At 36.6% G+C, this 20,876-nt stretch overlaps 1 protein-coding gene across 5 annotated transcripts; it reads left to right on the top strand.

Annotated features, from left to right (window-relative positions):
• Positions 1-659: 659 nt before the first annotated feature.
• Positions 660-20,209, top strand: LOC127428726 (annexin A1-like). 5 transcript variants are annotated; one of them, XM_051677303.1, is made up of 13 exons: positions 660-705; positions 869-950; positions 1,051-1,162; positions 3,989-4,083; positions 5,140-5,253; positions 16,500-16,590; positions 16,670-16,749; positions 17,066-17,122; positions 18,253-18,346; positions 18,769-18,864; positions 19,213-19,271; positions 19,690-19,812; positions 19,937-20,209. In XM_051677303.1, exons 2-13 carry the CDS (start codon positions 897-899, stop codon positions 19,991-19,993), a joined length of 1,032 nt encoding a protein of 343 aa, XP_051533263.1. In that variant the 5' UTR covers positions 660-705; positions 869-896; the 3' UTR covers positions 19,994-20,209. The 5 variants fall into 5 exon arrangements, with proteins under 5 accessions (XP_051533263.1, XP_051533281.1, XP_051533289.1 ...); XM_051677321.1 differs by lacking the exons at positions 16,500-16,590; positions 16,670-16,749; positions 17,066-17,122; positions 18,253-18,346 and adding exons at positions 5,820-5,910; positions 6,000-6,079; positions 6,185-6,241; positions 8,932-9,025; XM_051677329.1 differs by lacking the exons at positions 16,500-16,590; positions 16,670-16,749; positions 17,066-17,122; ... (3 more) ...; positions 19,690-19,812; positions 19,937-20,209 and adding exons at positions 5,820-5,910; positions 6,000-6,079; positions 6,185-6,241; ... (3 more) ...; positions 10,174-10,296; positions 12,318-13,133.
• The last annotated feature ends 667 nt before the right edge of the window (positions 20,210-20,876 follow it).

The following is a 20,876-nucleotide window of genomic DNA, read 5'->3' as shown; positions in this document are numbered from 1 at the left end:
ATTAGTCTGGCTGATATCCAAATGTTATAATTAGCAGCAGCCCATATGCCATAATCTCAAAATGGCCAAATATTGGCTGTTCAATCAGCCTGGGTGATATATCGGTATAATAAAATCGTTAGTAGCCCTGATGCGATTTTAACGTAAAGGCAGAGCAGGACGAGACGAAGAGATGCAGTGAACCCAAGTGCAGTTTGATTCAAATCAGGACAAAACAAACAAGAGCAAGCACAAAGGCAAACAGGGCTGAAATACACAGACAAGGGTAACAAGATGACATGACAACCATTGACAGAATGGAACTAATAAACAAGATAACAAGACTATGAAACAAGACACACCTGGGAGCAATCAAGGGGAACACAGAGAACAGAGACAAGACCCTAAAGCTAAACTTCAAAATAAAAGACAGACTTGAACAAAAGTCCACAAATACGTGACAGCGATATATTATTTTATATTTAAGTTTAATTTTAAATTAGGTTTAGTTTAGCAAGCACAAGACAATATAATGTATGCTACCGTTGAGGGTGTGTGCCACAAAGGATGGATTCTTATAAGTCATACAGACAGGTACAACCAGTACTACCAGGTCTAACCCATCCACCCAGCCTTGCCAATGGGCGTGTTTAAGAAATAAAAGTCCCAGTTCTGTTGCTAAAATTACCCATTTTAGACCATTTCTCAGACTTCACAGTGAAAGAGGTGAGATATTTTTGTAAGCACATTTTACTGCATACTGTCTCTTTAATGCATACAGATGTTTGTCAAAAATGTCTTAAGTTATTGATGATCAGATAAAATCTATTAAATATGTAGACAATATTTGCTTAATAAGCTTATAAGCCCACCCTTATGCATTTTATAGCTTGTTTGAGCTTTTCCAAAGGTGCAAGATGGCATTCTTCCAGAAATTCCTTGATAAAATAACTAATGATGACAGCACCAAGGTAAGTGAGAACTAACAAATATACACACGTCTATCTGACATGCAGTGTTTATTGCATTTGAATTCTCCTGAATAAAACCTTGTGCTATGTGTTCTATTAGGGTAATAAAGGTGGTTCTGCTGAGACGGCATACTTTGGAACAGTCAAGGCTGATCCTAACTTTAATGCACAAGACGATGCTGCAAAATTAAAGAAAGCCACTGAGACCAAAGGCAAAGTAGAGATTTCATGCTAAATGCAAAATTAAACGGACACTTCTTGTATGCATTTTGATAAACACAAGGATGAAAAACCGTGCATTGTCAGCAAGATATAATACAATATGTTGTTGTATTTTTGTTTAACTGCTATTACAATATAATATAGGAACGGTGCGGAAGACACGCCCCTGCAGTTCCTTAGAAAACTTTCCTAGAATGATGTCATAGTTAAAAGGCAGAGAGCCATAGGCTACAGGGCACTGATTCTTGAGTACTAAGACAAAACAGGCTAAAGGAGGTACTGTATATGCCTACATTTTGGTGCAACCTCTTGATTCTTTTTTTTTTTTAAGCGATAGTTAACCCCAAAATGAAAATTCTCTCAACATTTACTCACCCTCATGCCATTCCAGATATGCATGACTTTCTTCTGCTGAACACAAATGAAGATTTTTACAGTGCAAGTGAATGGTGACCAGACCTTTTGAAGCACAAAAATCACATAAAGGCCAAATAAAAAGTAATCCATAAATGTGGTTTAATCCATATCTTCAGAAGCAAAATGATAGGTGTGGGTAAGAAACAGATCAATATTTAAGTCATTTTTACCAAAAATCTCCACTTTCACTTACAAAATGTGAAAGAATGTAAATCTGAAAGTGAAAGTGGATATTTAAGGGACTTAAATTACTTATGGATTATTTTTATGCTGCCTTTATGTGATTTTTGGAGCTTGAAAGGTCTGGTCACCATTCACTTGTATTGTATGGACCTACATAGATGTGATATTCTTCTAAAAATCTTTGTTTGTGTTCAGCAGAAGAAAGAAAGTCATACACATCTGGTATCACATGAGGGTGAGATGATGAAGGAATTTTCATTTTTGGGTGAGCTTTGCCTTTAAGATTAATTTATATTTTAATATTTATAAAGAATTTAATTGGTCTTGGAACAGGTGGTTTTAGGGTTAGGCCATTCCTACAATGCAGTGCATTTTCATGTCTCCATCATATACAGTGCATCCGGAAAGTATTCACAGCGCTTCACTTTTTCCACATTGTGTTATGTTACAGCCTTATTCCAAAATGGATTAAATTCATTATTTTCCTCAAATTTCTACAAACAATAACCCATAATGACAACGTGAAAAAAGGTACTGCTTAACAGGATGTCCCGGATAGTGAGTAAAAATGAAATGTCATAATTTTGATGAAATGAAGGGAAAATCAAATAAAATGGAACATTTACTATAAGAAGATTTTACTTAATTCTCTGGTTAATTTTAAAGTGTAAGTGTAAAGTTGTGCTCAAAAATTTGCATACCCTGGCAGAAATTGTGAAATTTTGGCATTGATTTTGAAAATATGACTGATCATGCAAAAAAAACTGTCTTTTATTTAAGGATAGTGATCATATGAAGCCATTTATTATCACATATTTGTTTGGCTCCTTTTTAAATAATAATGGTAACAGAAATCACCCAAATGGCCCTGATCAAAAGTTTACATACCCTTTAATGTTTGGCCTTGTTACAGACACACAAGGTGACACACACAGGTTTAAATGGCAATTAAAGGTTAATTTCCCACACCTGTGGCTTTTTAAATTGCAATTAGTGTCTGTGTATAAATAGTCAATGAGTTTGTTAGCTCTCACGTGGATGCACTGAGCAGGCTAGATACTGAGCCATGGGGAGCAGAAAAGAACTGTCAAAAGACCTGCGTAACAAGGTAATGGAACTTTATAAAGATGGAAAAGGATATAAAAAGATATCCAAAGCCTTGAAAATGCCAGTCAGTACTGTTTAATCCCTTATTAAGGAGTGGTAAATTCGGGGATCTCTTGATGCCAAGGTCAGGTAGACCAAGAAAGATTATAGCCACAACTGCCAGAAGAATTGTTCGGGATACAAAGAAAAACCCACAGGTAACCTTAGGAGAAATATAGGCTGCTCTGGAAAAAGATGGTGTGGTTGTTTCAAGGAGCACAATATGACAATACTCGAACAAAAATGAGCTGCATGGTCGAGTTGCCAGAAAGAAGCCAATGCCACAAAAAAGCCCGGTTACAATATGCTCGACAACACCTTGACACGCCTCACAGCTTCTGGCACACTGTAATTTGGAGTGACGGGACCAAAATAGAGCTTTATGGTCACAACCATAAGCACTATGTTTGGAGAGGGGTCAACAAGTATTGTGCTCCTTGAAACAACCACACCGTCTTTTTCCAGAGCAGTCTGTATTTCTCCTGAGGTTACCTGTGGGTTTTTTGAGAGCAATTTTCTGCTCCCCATGGCTCAGTATCTAGCCTGCTCAGTGCATCCACGTGAGAGCTAACAAACTCATTGACTATTTATACACAGACACTAATTGCAATTTAAAAAGCCACAGGTGTGGGAAATTAACCTTTAATTGCCATTTAAACCTGTGTGTGTCACCTTGTGTGTCTGTAACAAGGCCAAACATTAAAGGGTATGTAAACTTTTGATCAGGGCCATTTGGGTGATTTCCTTTATCATTATGATTTAAAAGGGGGCCAAACAACTGTATATGTTGCCATTTTTAAAAAGTCAGGTAAAATTGTGGTACATGTTTTGTCCCATGTCTCAAGAATCAGTGCCTTATAAATACTCATCACCCAATATACAGCTGTGTTGGAACATGTAGGCTTTTAGCTGTATTGCCATAATCCATATCTGATTATGCACCATTAATCATGTGCATTCTCTGCACGTTAATAAAATAGGTACACACCATGATACATAACAATACTTTTTAGCATTACTAGAATTAGTATGAAATGCATAATGATTTTGGTCTTTTTTTCCTCATAAAGGTGTGGATGAAGCCACTATTGTGGAGGTGCTGGCGAAGAGGAGCAATGCACAGAGACAACAGATAAAAGCAGCTTATCAGCAGAGGACAGAAAAGGTGAGAACACAAACCACAGTAGAGGTCTGCACAGGCCTTAAAATTAAGCCTGACCCAAACCCGAGACTGTCAGAAGGTCAAACCGTCCCGACCTGTATAGTTAGGTTTTAAGCCCAAACTTGAAATTGCACACACTCTTTATAATTTGTTCTCCATGCAAGGACTGTTGCAATATGCTGTAATTTATGTAAACCCAAAGTCATTTTTGAAAAACTGACCTGAACCCGACCCAAAACTTGGTGGTTTGACATGTCCTGTCAGGACCAGTTCAGGTTGCAAACCTCTACACCACAGTTAACATGGTGTACTAAATGGCTGTCAAAATTAACTTTGGGCAGACCTATACGCATTTAAAATTAACAGTCTCTCCCTCCTTGGTAAACGGATCAAACATATTCATGATTTACACTGTAAGAATGTGCTTTTCCCTTATACCAACAGCAACTGACTAGCAAGTAGCAAATAATGGTTAATAGCTATGACCAGGGGCATAGATTCCGGTACATGGTAAATGCTTCACGCCCCCAATGTTCGAGCCAAATCTAAATGATTGACCTTGGAACATTGTGCTCTGTACGACCCAAGTAATCTAAAGAGACCAGACCTAATGACCTCAAGATTAAATTATTGAAAAGTTAAGGGTCATTCTCAGGAAACTTTGACATTTATGCTAATGCTAACCTAAAAACGTGTAATACATCACACAATATAATTAGCGGGGGAGATAATCCACGCCATATCTCTGTCAAACATGTTTTGTTTCAACTGATTTAATTCAAAAAGTTTTGGGGTTGAATGTAGCAGGGTGAAGATCAGACCTTAGCTAGCAAATATCAAAACACCAGACCACATTCTTTACAGTCAGTATTCTTGTGCTTCGTACTAAAAACATTATTTTGCCTTGCATTTTGCAAAAACTTTTTTCAAAACTTGAGTTGAACTATTGAACTTGATGAGATCAGCAAGTGTTAACATAATGAAATGCGGATAAAGACTGAAATACAGATTTAGAGAAACGTGTGGATAAATTTTTTTATTATTATTATTATGCTTTAGTTGCTGGCAGATGATTTGAAAAAGGCTCTGAAGTCACATTTTGAGGAGGTGGTCCTGGCCTTGTTGATGACACCACCTGAGTATGATGCTTTTGAAATGAAAAGAGCCATGAAGGTACGAAGTACATCCTTTGATTTTGTTTTTTTTTTTTTATTAATTTTTTTACATTTATAAATATTTTAAAGATGTACTCAGTAACTTTTGTCTTTGTGTCATTTTGGACACTGACACCTAGTGGCTTGGATGCAGTATCATTTAAAATCAATAGTGTTTAGTTTCAGATGCCATTGTAGAAATGTAGTATTCACAGTCAGCCATAATTACTTTAATCAATGAGTGAAAGTGTCAAATAACAGGATGGTTACTGAGATTAAGTGTGTAGTATTCAGCTGGTCATGTGATTCAAACATGGCTGCCCCCATGTGCGGACCCTCTCCATGTAGATTAAAACAGCTTTTATAAGGTTACTGATATGACTGGAATCTTCATTTTAATGTGTGTGTGCTCATGATTTCCTACATGGATTACAAAATGACAGTTCATGTCTTTAGGAGTTCAACTGTTTTAATGAGGAAAAAATGACTTGGTAGACTAGTGGGTAGTGACTGTGTACACAGTTATCTGATATTGCATGTTGTTTTATTCAAAGACTTTAACACTAAATTGTATTTGACAATCAGAATCTTGGAACAAATGAGGCTGTCTTAAGTGAAATTCTGGGAACCAGACCAAACAAGGAGATCACAGCAATGAAGAATTCTTTTAAAGAAGGTAACAAGAAATATCAAAATTCATGCATCTTTTTCCTAAATAGAGGATGTGTAAGTAGATGTGTTTGTTTACCTCTTTTTAATTTACAGTGTATGGAGAGATGCTGGAAGAAGATATTAAAAGTGAAACTAGTGGACATCTCGAGACTGCTCTGCTTGCACTTTGCAAGGTACAAAAATTTGATTGTGCAATCTATATTTGTTACACAACAAGAAAGCAAATTTTGTTGTGTATTGACTAAATTGTGAAATATTACATTATCTCATAACCTCAGGCTACCAGGAGCGAGGACAAAAACATTGACGATGGACTTGCAAAGAGCGATGCAAAGGTAATTCCACTGTGGCACACCCCACTGCAAAACTACAACAGTTGATAAAAAATAACACAATCTCCATTCACATGAGCTGATTTCTTTACATCCAGCTGAGTTGATTAGACTAGGTCTAAAGCATTTAATGACCTGCTTTGAGAGAAATTAGATAGTTAAGTTGGTTTCTGGTATTGTCTTTTTGAGCGATAACTTATAAACCTATCTAGATTTTTTGAAGCCATTAGCCCTGAGGTTGTTAAGTGATGGCATATGCTCCTGTAAAAGCCAAAAGTCAGTAATATTTCAGCTTCATTTTTAAATACACTACCCACAATCCTGAAGCAAGATCCAGCAATCAGCTGGATGCACCCAGCTGTGCAGTGATGTTGTGGTTGACAGATTGGCTGGCTGTGATGGCGAGTAGTTCTGTCTCGCAAAGTTGAGATGCCAAGATGTCTGTAAGGCAGGCTGAAATATGAAATTAGGTGGTTGTCAGCCTGGAACAACAGATAGAGCTGCGTTTCATCCAGTGATAGAAGTTTTGTGCCTTAATGATTGGGCCCAATGAGGTTGTGTTCATTGAGAAGAAGAGAGGGCCAAGCACTGAAATCTGAGGCACCCCAGATTAGCAGATGTTACTTAGACATCCATTCCCTCCAGAAAACCTTGAGAAATATGCCCATCAGGAAGGACTCAAGCCAGTAAAGTACAGTTCCTGTGATATCCAGTTTATAAAGGATTTCAAATGGTCTAGTAAGATGAGGGGCACCATCTACTGTAGCTCTTTGATGAAGTTGCTCCGTTGACTTCAGTTGACATTGTACGCGGTGCCTTGTCAGTCTCTTTGCATGATGGATTCACGCAGGTAGAGTCACAGGTAGACTTGCAGGTCTTAAAGGTGCTGTAAGCGATTTTGTTTTTTTTTTTTTTTTTTTTTTTTTAATTCATGGAAAGGTATCCAAAAAATAATCCTACTCCCTGAAAGATATCACTGAAATAACTGCCCTGATTTATTTTAGTAAAATAAAAAAGCATCTAAGGCACTTCCTGCCTGTCAATCATTTTGGGTGTTCTCATAGTGTTGTCGTTGCAGCGAATTATTGAGGCTTAATGCTATATTCTGATTTATAATTTGTTAGTTGAGGGCCCTATTTTGCTACTGTTGGGTTTGACAAGTGTTGAAACATGCTTTGTGTCGGTTTCAATGGTATCGGTGCAATGGTTTGGAAAGAGTACTAAGAGAACACTAGTTAATTGTTCACACGAGGAGGGCTCCTCACAAGGGATAATGCTTCCATTGATGCTCGTTCAGTAGTTACTAGTGCAGTCAATCGATTAACATTTTTTAATCAAATTAATTACATGATGTGTTTGTACCCATCTTGTGTATCTTGTGTCAGGATCCTGCCACTTCGGTTGGTTTTGTTTATAGTTTTGTGGCCGGATCCTGACACTAGTGTTGTGTGAGTGCACATGGCTTTGTGTTTTATCATAGCCATGTGCACTGGTGTTGGTGTCTTTTGTGATTACCCTGCCCACATTGCCTGGTTATCTGTCTGATTATTAGTTGGTTGTCCTCACCTGCTCTCCTCATTACCCTCCTCGTTTCCTTCTCTTTACATTCCCCTTGTGTTTTCTTGTCCATGTCACATAGTTGTCATTTCTCGTGTTTCATGGCCGTTGTTGGAATGTGTTAGTACTGTTTTCTGCCATTCTGCCAGATTTGGGCCCAGTGCTCCCTGTTCAGCTTTTTCCTTTTGTTTATTCAGTCTTATTTATATTGGTTGTTTTTGCCCCATCATGGGTCTTTTGTTTTCCCAGCCCTGTTGGCTGTAGTCTGGGCTTTTGTTTTTTCCCTGTGCCCAGATTTGTATTGTTTTTTTTTTTTTTGTTAATAAAATGTTTTTGTTGCATTACTTGTCTGCGATTGGGTTCTTTGGCAGCTATATATGGACGCTTTTGAACCATCTCACTTTGGTTGTGTCGTTTCTTACTAGTTTTCAGCATCTCTAGCAATACGCGCCATGTTTTTAGGATGCTGTGTCAAGTTCAATGTAGTTTGAAACGTTGATAAACACATCTTGTGCGTTGCTGTTGTTTGTTGGACGAGGCCTGTTGCCTGTACAGCAGGAGTTGTGCCAACTGCCCCCTACTGCCAAAAATTTGCAAAAACATTCAGACTGATCTCACAGTAAAATCGGAAATAGTTTTTTTTTTTAATAATAAATGTAATAAAAAATACATTTTTTTTTTTTTTTTTTTAGCTAAAATGTGTCTGTGCTTACCAAAATTCGGCAGAAGGGCGACAAAAGCGAGTTGTAAAGTGAGTTGTTTTCAGCTGTATAGGCTATAATACAATGATGAAGATAGCATTTTTTACTGTATAGATATAGCATAATGTGGCCGATCCTAGGATATTGGAACTATCGGAAACAACATGCCAACTTCCCATGTAATCATGTTGCAACATCAACGTGGTACAACAAGCTTAAATTGCTCTGATAGTGGGAACATCCTTATGGACTTTTTGTATGGGTTGGGAGTATGATTAATTGAGAATTTGTTTTAACACGTTATTTTTCATATTATTAATCACTAAATTACCATGTTAATTTGCCAAAGTTAATGATGCATTCTCTGTTTGCAGCTTAAGATTTTGTTGGCTACAGGAAAAGGTTTACACAACTTTTGTTACGTTGTTTTCTCAGGCTCTCTTTGAAGCAGGAGAACATCGTGTTGGCACTTTGTGCTCTGTCCTGATTGACATCCTGACATCCAGGAGCGAAGCTCAGTTGTGCAAAAGTAAATGAAGGATGCCATATGATGGAATACAACTAAAAATATTACACAATACATGGCCAAATGTGTCAACACCCAAACACCACACTCATATGCTTGTTGAATTTTTAGTTTAAAAATGGGAATTAAGGGAATTGGTCCTCCCTTTGCTGCTATAACTTCCACTATTTTGGGAAGACTTTCCAATTGATGTTTGAATATGGTTGCATGGATTTGCTCCCTTTCAGATACATGATGTACTGATGTTGGGAGATGGGGCCTGGCTCGCAGTTCGCGTTCCAATTCATCCCAAGGTTGTTAGGTCTGGACTTTGTGCAGGCCAGTCAAGTTCTTCCACCTCAGTAAATCATATCTTTATCATTTTGAGTTCCACACTGAAAGTCACTGAGCTCTTTGGTATGCCCCATTCCACTGAAAATGTCTTGATTTATACGCACCTGAAAGTAAAGAGGGTAGCTGAAATAGCCAAATCCATCAATTAAAAGGGGGTGCCTACATACTTTTGGCCATGTAGTGTAAAAAAGTATTTTTCAGAGATAATTGACTTCTTTGAGGCAGTTAACAGTGTTATTTCAAATGCATCTGTAGTTTTCAAGTATTACGGCCAATACAGCAAGCAAAATTTTGCTAAAGCCCTGGAGGGTGAGCTGCATGGAAGCCTTGAAGACTGTCTAATTACCCTAGGTAAGGATACAAGCCTTCAATTTAATCTGTGTGTATTTATGTAGGTGTGAGAGACACAGGCTAGATGTGTCTATTACAAATGAAAGGAGCTTTCAGAAAGGCCTGTTTGTCTAGCTTTGCATGACGAGGGTGGGTGCAGTCAGCATTATTACACAAACCCTTATCGCGCAAAGATACAAAGAAACAAGATGAAATAATTCACATTTGTGCACACAAACAGACAGCAACCACATAAAACCAACCAACAATATACAAACTTAACAACATTCTTACTGTCTCTTTCTTGTTTTAGTTAAATCTGCCTGGAATAAACCTGCCTTCTTTGCAGAAAAGCTCCATCTGGCTATGAAGGTAAAATTCCCATGGAATTTATTCCATATTCCATTTAGAACATATTCCAGCATAGGGTTTTGATATTTTTAGGACTTTTCACATGAATTTGACTGTAATGTGGACTTGCTTTCTAGGGATTAGGAACCAACACTGACACATTGACCAGAATCATTGTAAGCCGTTCAGAAATTGACCTGCTGAAAATCATTCAAGAGTACAAGAGGATGTACGGCAAAACCCTTCAGGAAGACATTCTGGTGAGTCACCAGAATTCAGAATGTGTGATCTGAAAATCTTTAACCTACTTTCTTATAGTCAACATGAAATCAAATGGACCCTATTGAGCATCTTAACACATGCATGATCCATCCGTGCACGTTATTGCAAAGAATAGAAATGTTTGTCTCTGTAATAATGTATCAAAATTAGAGCTGTCAGAATTAACGCATTAACGCATGCGATTAAATAAAAAAGTTTAACACGACTAACGCATTTACCATTAATACAGCATAAACTGGTGTAAAAGGCATAACCTTTGTACTGTGTCCGCCTGCTGTCATTACACTGACGCACACAGAGCCCTTCTACCAAGGTGAACCTACAAGCTTAGCATAATACAGCATAATGCAGTGGTCCCATAGACAGTCTATGGGCGGAACTGTCTTAACACACTAGTTGACTGTTACACTCTCAACTATGATAGAGCTGTGGAGGTTGTTATCTCAGTAAATAAAAGAATCTCTGACAGCGCTTCCCTGTCAGTGATAAAATGACTGAGAAAGAAGCTCTTAACATTTGATGTACAAAGCAAGCCCAGATTGGACTTGTGATAGAAATCAAGTATTTTTCAGCCTATGTAAGGCACGTTTTAATAACGACAGATGCACACCAAATCTTAACTATCACCAGAATGAGACGCGTTGACGCCCTGACAATCATGAACCCAGCTTCACGATTGCTGTAATAGACCTTTTTCACATACTGTGATTTCCGCCTTATTTAGCAGTGTAAATCTCGCAGTTTTTTTTATTTTTTATAAATTATACATTTTTTAAATATTGAGGGTAAATTTATAACATAATGGTTATTGTTATATTACCCTGGAATTAGTTTTAAAAAAACTAATTACCACAGCTGCGAGGGGATATCGATTACAGCTGCTGAGAGTGAGACAGTAAATTTGGCATCTTCTCCCATGTGACTGTCTTAACCCCACCGCTCTCTATTATTTCCTCTTCTGGAAAATCAATCAAACATAATAGTGGATTTTTTTCTTTTGGTCTTGGAGCAAATGGGTAAGTGAAAATAAAATTTGCTGTGGTCTCCCATCTCCCATCTAACGGCAAATTAATATTGTGGAGGTATTTAATGCCCATTGGAATGTATATGCAACCTATGTGGGGACTAGTTATTTCAATTAGTCACTCACACTTAGACTTTGGGAAACATTTAATGTTACTTGAATTTGTGATATTTTAGTGCATTCTTTATACTGTGGAAGGTTTTGTTTGGAAAATGTTAATAAAGCATTATATTGCTACATGTTTTTTTTTTTTTTGTTTCCTAAGATGTAAATAAATGAATTTTGTCAAGAAAAGATGTATATATGTATTGTCATATTTCAGTACTTTTAAAAATCGACGATTAATCGTGATCAACTACAAAAAAAAATGTGCAGTTAATCGCGAAGTGAATTTCCTGTATGGTTGATGTCACCAAGCATATTTTTCAACCCACCCCGTCTTAGAGAAAACTTTCCCACACATATCCTGTTTAGCTCACTAAAGGTTGAGCTGAAGGTGATTCCTTCATTCAGGCCAAGACATCTGAAAGGTAGGCTGGGATATGAGCTCAGATAATCTGGACATCAGGTAGAACTGTGAATCATCCATGTCATAGTGATAAGTGAAGCTGTGTGCCTTTTATGATTGGGTCCAGTATGGTTCTGTATTTCGAGAAGTGGTGAGGCCCAAGCACTGAGCCTTGAGGCACCCCAGTGTTTAGTTGATTTGATATAGACAGCCCTCCGTTTAAGGAAACCTTGAAGGATCACCCCATGTGACTGGACTAAAGCCAGTCTCCCCTGATACATTCCCAATAGATTAAATCAAGTCCCACCCTAGATTTGTTTGTTTCTCGTTGAATATCCTGTTTCATTCTGAAATGCATAAAGGGTTGCAAATGCCATTGCATGTTGACTTTAAGTCTTTTAAATCCTTACATTTAAAAATATTGGTTAATTTGTACACTAAAAAAGGTTATGTGTTTGGTTTTACAGAAGGAAACTAGTGGAGACTATGAGAAGATTCTGCTGACTCTCTGTGGCACTCAATAAACTAGATCACATAAAAACATCTGTCAATTCTTCACTTGGGTGAAGAATTCACCCAACTGAATCCCCATGGTGTACTTCATGAAAAGTGTTTCATAAGAAAAATATGTCAGTCATTGTGCAATTTTAGTGTAAATCTACAATATATTGCTGGCTTTTAGTTGCTGTACTTTCACAGTAATTTTTCACAGTAGAAGTTCCACAGTTTTTTACATTTACATGGCAACTATATACTAGTATTTTATTGTAACAAATTACTATTAAATCTTATAAAATCCTGGCACTCTACAGTGCAACAAGTGTATTGTTTTCTTTTACATGTGGCACCTGTACTATGCAGGAACGCAACCTTATGTATGCTTATTGTCATAATCGAAGAAACAAATTCCACAAACTCATCTAACCAATAATGTCTGGCACACTTTTGAAGCTATAATTGTGCATGACTCGTTTGAAGCATCTACACCATATTGTAAAACATGTCGTTAACAATTTCATTTCGTAGTTTAGTTTTGTTTAAGGCTTTTGCATGACCACTCATCCTACACAAGACCACTCATCCTACAGTTGAAGGTGTGTGCGGGAAACATTTTAAATGATAGATTCTTAAGTCCTAGAGACAGGTACAACCAGAACTACCAGGTCTAAACTCTCTACCCAGCCCAAAATCTTCCCTGTGGGTGTGTGTGAGGAATAAAAGGACCAGTTCTGTTCCCAAAATTACACACTTTTGACCAACTTTAACAGACATCACAGGGGAACTGGTGAGTGAAACTTCATTTCAATGCACATTCTCTTGGGTAACTTGTCTTAACTAATAAAGTCTACGATTTCTGAATAATGCAGTATTTTAAATGCAGTGATTGACAACATTGATGGAATTGGTGTTACATATCTAGATCAACAAACAGGATCTAAACAATGTTTTAAATACCTGTTCATAAGCTCTTAATCTCAATTTTATGTATTTGCTTAGCTCTTTATAGCTTCAAAGATCACAAGATGGCATTATTCCAGAAGTTTCTCCAGCAAGTTAGTGAAGATGACAGTACCAGGGTAAGCAAAGACTTACAGATATACACAGAACCAAATGGCCGTACTATACATGGAATAATTTCTTGCATCGTATATCCATACAATTTCTTGTCAAATTGTCATTACCATAAAAAAATTGGCATTTTACTAATATATATATATATATATATATATATATATATATATATATATATATATTAATTACAATTAATTAATATATATACTGGACTTACCATTATTCTCAAAGGTTATTCTCATTAGTGTAACACAGTAAAGTTACTTTGTTACTGTAAAAAACACTGTTATATAATGTTTTTTAAAGGCAGTACAACAAAACTGATATGATGTATAAATACTTTACAATTGAAATAATATATAAAATCCGTTCCTTTAGATTACTGTACCGTTAGTTACTTTTCATGAAATTGTCACAATGCAAAACAATTCTTTAAAGTCCTTAAAAGTATATATGTATTTTATGTATTATTATTAGTAGTAGTATTATTTCATTTATTATTTAACATTATTGTTGGGTGAAATATGACCTGGACAGGTTCTTGATAGGATTTGTGAGATTCATTCCTTTAGTTCTTGGTCTGACATTAAATTTACATTCGAATGTCTTCTGCTATATGTATTTTTAGGGCTTTAAAGGTGGTCCTGCTGAGACGGCATACTTTGGAACAGTCAAGGCTGATCCTAACTTAAATGCCCAAAATGATGCTGCAAAATTGAAGAAAGCCATTGAGACCAAAGGTAGGTTAATGATATCATAGTAAATGTAAGGTTAAACACATACAATGTTGTTCTCATGTTTGTGATATTGATAGTAAAAGTTCCAAAAGAAAAAATCCTATGTATGAAAGAGGCACTGCTGCATTTGTGTGTAGTTGCATGTTTGTTAACTGCTGTTGTGCAACAGAGAAAATGAGAGCGGAATACACCACACCTACAATTACAGTATGTCATAGCTGAAATACTGGAAATGAGCTGTGTATGGATTAAATCATCCAATATGCAGCCTTTTTTTGGGACTTTTAGGCTTTTAGTTGTATTGGTCTTAATTATCGGCTCTTATGCACCATGCACAAAAGCAGGCACACTTCAAGTAAAATTACCTTTGTGGTTTGTTCATAAACAAACTGCAAACAAAATTGCAGTGACTTTGGTTTGTGTTTTGCTGTCATTAAGGTGTGGATGAAGCCACTATTGTGGAGGTGCTAGCAAAGAGGAGCAATGCACAGAGACAACAAATCAAAGCAGCTTATCAGCAAAGTGCAGGAAAAGTGAGATCAAACCACAGTTCAGCTTTTTCCCTTTTGCCTATTGCCACTACTAGTCAAATGTTTGGACAATCATTCTTTATTATTTTTGTTTTATATTCTACTATTTATCACATTTTAGAATAATGATAAAGTAACCAGGCCTGCATTTCCCAAAAGCATCACAAGCTTAAGTTAATTGTTGAGCCCATTGGCGCCAATGGTTTCTACAATCTACTTAAGTTTACAATGCTTTTGGGAAATGCAGCCCTGAAAAATTACATAATAAAGAACTCTTATTTGATCTTATATTTAGTTAATAGTTTTTATGTTCTTGTGCTTCAGCCTCTGGCAGATGATTTGAAAAAGGCTCTGAAGTCACATTTTGAGGAGGTGGTCCTGGCCTTGTTGATGACACCACCAGAGTATGATGCTTTTGAAATGAAAAGAGCCATGAAGGTACAACTTACTGTTTTTGTCTTGATACATGACAATGTTTAATTCATTATTCTGTTAATATGTTATTAGGTAAATACTTTCATTTGAGAAGGTTGCTGAACTTTCAGGAAATATAATTTATTCAAACTATGATTTTAAACAGAATTGCAGTGACAAAGACAAATTTTGCATTTTCTCAGAAATGCATAAAACATTTTTTAAAAGAAATTGCTAGGGAGGGTAGAGTCACATGGGGTAACCTCCTCGTCGCGATTAAGTGGTTCACGCTCTCAATGGGGCACGTGGTAAGTTGTGCATGGATCGCGGAGAGTAGCATGAGCCTCCACATCCTGTGAGTCTCCGCGGTGTCATGCACAGCAAGCCATGTGATAAGATGCGTGGATTGACAGTCTCAGAAGCGGAGGCAACTGAGACTTGTCCTCCACCACCCGGATTGAGGTGATTAACCGCGCTACCAGTGTGTGTGTGTGTGTGTGTGTGTGTGTGTGTGTGTGTGTGTATATATATAAGCTATGTCATGCAACTGGGACAAGGAAATTGGCTGATATTCCAATGAAAAACAAATATATATATGATATATATGATCATTCAACGGGCGATTATTGCAGCGATTAATCATTAGCTCTAAACCAACAATTCAGCTTATGCCATAGGTTAAAGGAATATTTTTGGGTTCAATATAAGTTAAGCTAAATCGACAGCATTTGTGGCATAATGTTGATAATCACAAAAAATTATTTTGACTCGTCCCACCTTTTCTTTAAAAAGAAAAACAAAATTCGAGGTTATAGCGAGGCACTTGTGAATGGGGCCAATTTTTGGAGAGTTTAAACAGAAATGTGAAGCTTATAATTTTATAAAAGCACTTGCATTCATTCTTCTGTTAAAATTAATGTATTTTATCTGTAAAGTTGTTTATTCGTTGTTTTTACAGTCATTTTAGGGTTTTAGGGTTTGTTGACATTACATTGTCATGGTAAAGAAGTTGTAAAATTGGCTATAACTTTACACAGAGAAGGTTATTAAGCGATTTTATCTCGCTAAAGTCATGTTAATATGCATATTGTTTATGTATTGTGGCAATACTTTTAAAACAGTGAGTATTTTAACGTTTACGCATTGGCCCTTTTCACTTCATTGTAGTGAATTCATTTTAAGTGCCTCATTACCCAGATACATTGTTTTGTGGTAATCAATATTGTCAAAAATGCTGCCGATTGAGCTTTACTTGTATTGAACTGGGAATATACCTTTAAATCAGTGGAAACACACATGGTCTGAGAATGACCTTGTATATACACAACCATTCAATGCATGTTGCTTTATACAAAGATTTGAATTCCAAACTTAATTGTATTCATTTGATAATTAGAATCTTGGGACAAATGAGGCTGTCTTAAGTGAAATTCTGGGAACCAGATCAAACAAGGAGATCACAGCGATGAAGAATATGTTCAAAGAAGGTAACACGAAAGATCAAAATTCATGCATCTTTTTCCTAAATGTACTGTACATGTTTGTTGACCTCTTTCTCTTTCACAGTGTATGGAGAGCTGCTGGAGGAGGATATTAAAAGTGAAACTACAGGGCATCTCGAGACTGCTCTGGTTGCCCTTTGCAAGGTTCAACAATTACTTTGTGCAGCAGTGTTGTAGAGTAAATAACTAGAAGTAGCAATGCTAATAACTAAATTTTTCAGAAGTAATAAACAACTTGTTGTTAGTAACTTGTAGTGTAGCTAACCACTTAGAATGTGTAGTCAGAATTTAGCTTTAAGTAATGTGTAGGCCTACTGTGTAGCCTAGGTAGCTACAATTTCGAAGTTCCCTAACACTTGTGAGCCATGTGTATTTATGTTACACCACATACAAAGCAAAAAATGTTATGTGTATTGACTAGATAATAAAATATTACTATATCGCTATCTCTTAACTTCAGGCTTCCAGGAGTGAAGATTGCAACATTGATGATGGACTGGCTAAGAGTGATGCAAAGGTAAAGATTCTTACATTCACCTATGGCAGTTGATCAAAACAGCACATAACTTCCATTCAGTAACTTGTTTCTTTACATTCAACTCTGCAAAGTATTTCATAATGACCTACTGTGATCATAGTACCTTTACCAAGAGTTACAAAATGTTAAAAAAAAAATAGTTCACCCAAAAATTGTAATTAATGAGTAAATGATAATGATAATTTACTCACCCTGCCATGCCATTTCAAACTCGTATGACTTTTTTCCTCTGCGGCACAAAGATTTTTGATGGAGATATGATGTGAATATATCCATATAATGCAAGTCAATGGGGTCCAAACTTAAAAAAAAAAATAAAGGCAAAGGCAGCATAAAGGTAATCAAATATGATGGGTTTTGGGTTAGAACAGATCCAAATGTAACTCCTTTTTCACTATAAATCTTGACATCTGCAAGTCTCCTAGCCGCAACCATGATCTGAAGATTGATTACACTTCCTCATGCTCAGGGCTGGCATACCGGGCATTTTCCCGGTGGGCCGATGCACTTTGGGGCCGATCAGGGGCGGACTGGCCATCGGGAGAACTGGGACTAAGCTGAAATGAGCCTCCGCGTTATGTCGAACGAGCCACAAAACGGTGCCGCGATATGCCAAAGGGGGCAGCGATATTCAGAAAAGGATAGCGACAACACCCCCCAGCACCCCCAACACCCCCTTCGCTCAACAACTTTTATCTGGGCCGCTTTCTCTTCCCAGTCCACCCCTGCTCATGCTTGTCGCATGCATGATCGCGGCTAGGAGACTTAAATTTAATAATGCAGAAGTAGTGCAATGGTAATTTAATGTGAATATCTATAAATAGCTTAATTTGTACAGAAAGGAGGCGTGTTTGCACTAAAAAGTATGACAGTGAATTTAAATAAATATGCATGGTACACTGTTGTTCCAGCGCAGATAGTGCCTGGTTAAACTGGATTGTGGGTGTTAGTTAATAGGATGCAGGTTTTTTGTGCTGAAATACAGTGCGCTAAAGTGACACCACTGTTCAGTGATTTTGCCCCATAATGTGAAATAGGGGCAGCGAAGTATACATTGGTCAAAACAATAAATATAAACTGGCTTTGATTATGGTATGTTGTCGTCTCAGGCTTTGTTTGAAGCAGGAGAGCATCGTGTTGGCACTGTGTGCTCTGTCCTGATTGAAATCCTCACAACAAGGAGCGAAGCTCAGCTGTGCAAAAGTAAGTAGAGATGATTTTCAGAGGTTCATCCTCGAAAACCTTGCAAAAAATGCATACGCATGTATGTATGTATGTATGTATGTATGTTAACATATAATGTTTATTATATGCAAGTTAAAATTTTTTTTACATACATACAATGTTTATTATATGTTAACATACATTGTAAGTTAATATATTTCTTTGAGGGTTTTAAAGAATAAGGGGAAGTCATGCAACCTTCCCATTCTGGCTTTTGCCTAAACTATGCAAGATTATTACATTGGTTAGTTACATTGTATTAATTGCATAGTTTTTTCCCTGCTGGCCCACCAGTTGAGAAACACTGGTTTAGATTTAATTTATAATCATTCTAATAGACAATGTAATTAAAAATTATGTTCTTTAAGGCAGTAATAGTGTTATTTCAAATGCATCTGCAGTTTTCAAGTATTACGGCCAATACAGCAAGCAGAATTTTGCTAAAGCCCTGGAGGGTGAGCTGCATGGAAGCCTTGAAGACTGTCTGATGACTATAGGTAAGGATACAAGCATTCAGTTTAATATGTATGTAGTATATGTACAGAATGTGGGTGTGGGAGACACTCAGGCTAGACATGTTAAATGCTTCATCTGAATGAAGGCAGTCCTACTGTACAAAAACATGTTCAAAAGACTATTCAAAATGAAAGGAGGTTTTAGAAAGGCCTGTTTCTCCAGCTCTGCATGATGAGGGTGGGTACTGTCAGCATTATTACACAAAAACTTTTTGCACAAAGATACAAGAGTAACTAAATTAAGCTGTTCAAATTCATATCTTCATTTTTGGGCTCACAAAGATACACACTCAAACAACCTCATAATTGTCTGCTTCTTTCATGTTGTAGTGAAGTCTGCTTGGAACAAACCTTCTTACTTTGCAGAAAAGCTCCACCTAGCTATGAAGGTAAAGTTACAAAGGAATTCATGGACTGCAATCTGGTTAATCCATTTTGTTACTATGTGTATTTTTCGTAGTGAGAACTGCTTATCTTTTATATTTAGGAGTCTAAGCACTGAAGGTATTTGTTCAGATTTTCTGATTGCTCTTAATCTGCCCTAAAACTGTCTGCGTGTCAGAAACTGTAAAACGCAGAGATTCCAAATTTGCCCATATGGTTCCAAATCCCACCTACAGTACTATGCAGGGAAGCAAAATGACATCTGTCGGACTCTAGGTGGCACTATAATAAGCAAATTCATGTTCCCACATATGTGCTTGGAAACCTGATGTTTGGTGCTTGTAGCTATATTTTTAATTGTTTATTTCTGAATTTTTGCACATGAATTTGACTGTAATTGTAATTTTTAATTTGACTTTCAAGGGATTAGGAACCAACACTGACACACTGACTAGAATCATTGTGAGCCGTTCAGAAATCGACCTGCTAAAAATCATTCAAGAGTACAAGAAGATGTATGGCAAAACCCTTCAGGAAGACATCCTGGTGAGTCGACAATTTAGAATGGGTGGTCTAAAAAGCTTTGGGGTTAAATTAAGGATTCTCAGATCTCTTATGTTTAAAACCAGCATATTTGAATAAAAAGTGGGTTATGTGTTTGGTTTTACAGAAGGAAACTAGTGGAGACTATGAGAAGATTCTGCTGGCTCTCTGTGGCACTCAATAAACATTTCTTACGCAACTAGATCACCTGAAAAATGTTTGGCAATTCATCAATTCATACATTTTATTCTGCACCACATAAACACAACTAAATCTACCCATGGTGTGGTTCATGAGAAGTTCTTCATTGAAATAGAAAAAAAAAAAAAAAAAAAACAGTCATTGTGCAACTCATTGTGTATTGTTTTCCTTTACCAATAAATTCTGTTGGACACTGGAAGGCATCTGTTTTGGAAATTCTTTATAGTAACTTTCATGAATAATTCAATAATAAGCATTATCAGTAATTTGCCATAATTAAGCTATTTTAAAATGCTTAAGTAGCTGATATACAGTCAAATATGAATATTTATGAAAATATATGATCCGTGATCATAGTTGCATAACTTTTGTGACTGAATATTTACTGTAAAAAATAAAAACATTATGCTTATGTAAAATAAGGAACATTTTCTACCTGACTTTGACCCTATGTTGGTGTAGCTCAATGAAGTCAGGTTGAAACTAGTTATTTTTAGGTTACCTGAAAAATGCAAGCCAAGGCAAGTTTATTTACAATACTAGTCAAAACACTGGGAACACTGTTTAAATACATCTACTCATTCTTTATTATTACTATATCCATATTGTAGAATAATAGTAAAGCCATTACAGTCAATATTTGGAAATTCCATTAATAACACCAATGGAAAAATGGAAATTGTCAATTTTTTAAAAAGATCAAAACTCTCTTATATTTTAGATTCTTTAAAGCAGCCTCCCTTTATCTTGTTACAACTCTGCATACTCTGGGCAGTTTCTCAACCAACTTCATGAGGTCCATCTTAGGATGCTTTTTATACAGTACTGAAGCAGTTCCCATGTATGGTGGCATCTTGTTGGCTGCT

Source organism: Myxocyprinus asiaticus, chromosome 3, assembly GCF_019703515.2.
Source record: "Myxocyprinus asiaticus isolate MX2 ecotype Aquarium Trade chromosome 3, UBuf_Myxa_2, whole genome shotgun sequence".
Lineage (NCBI taxonomy): Eukaryota > Metazoa > Chordata > Actinopteri > Cypriniformes > Catostomidae > Myxocyprinus > Myxocyprinus asiaticus.
The sequence above is the reverse complement of the archived record's forward strand: the minus strand, read 5'-3'. Positions and strand labels throughout refer to the sequence as shown.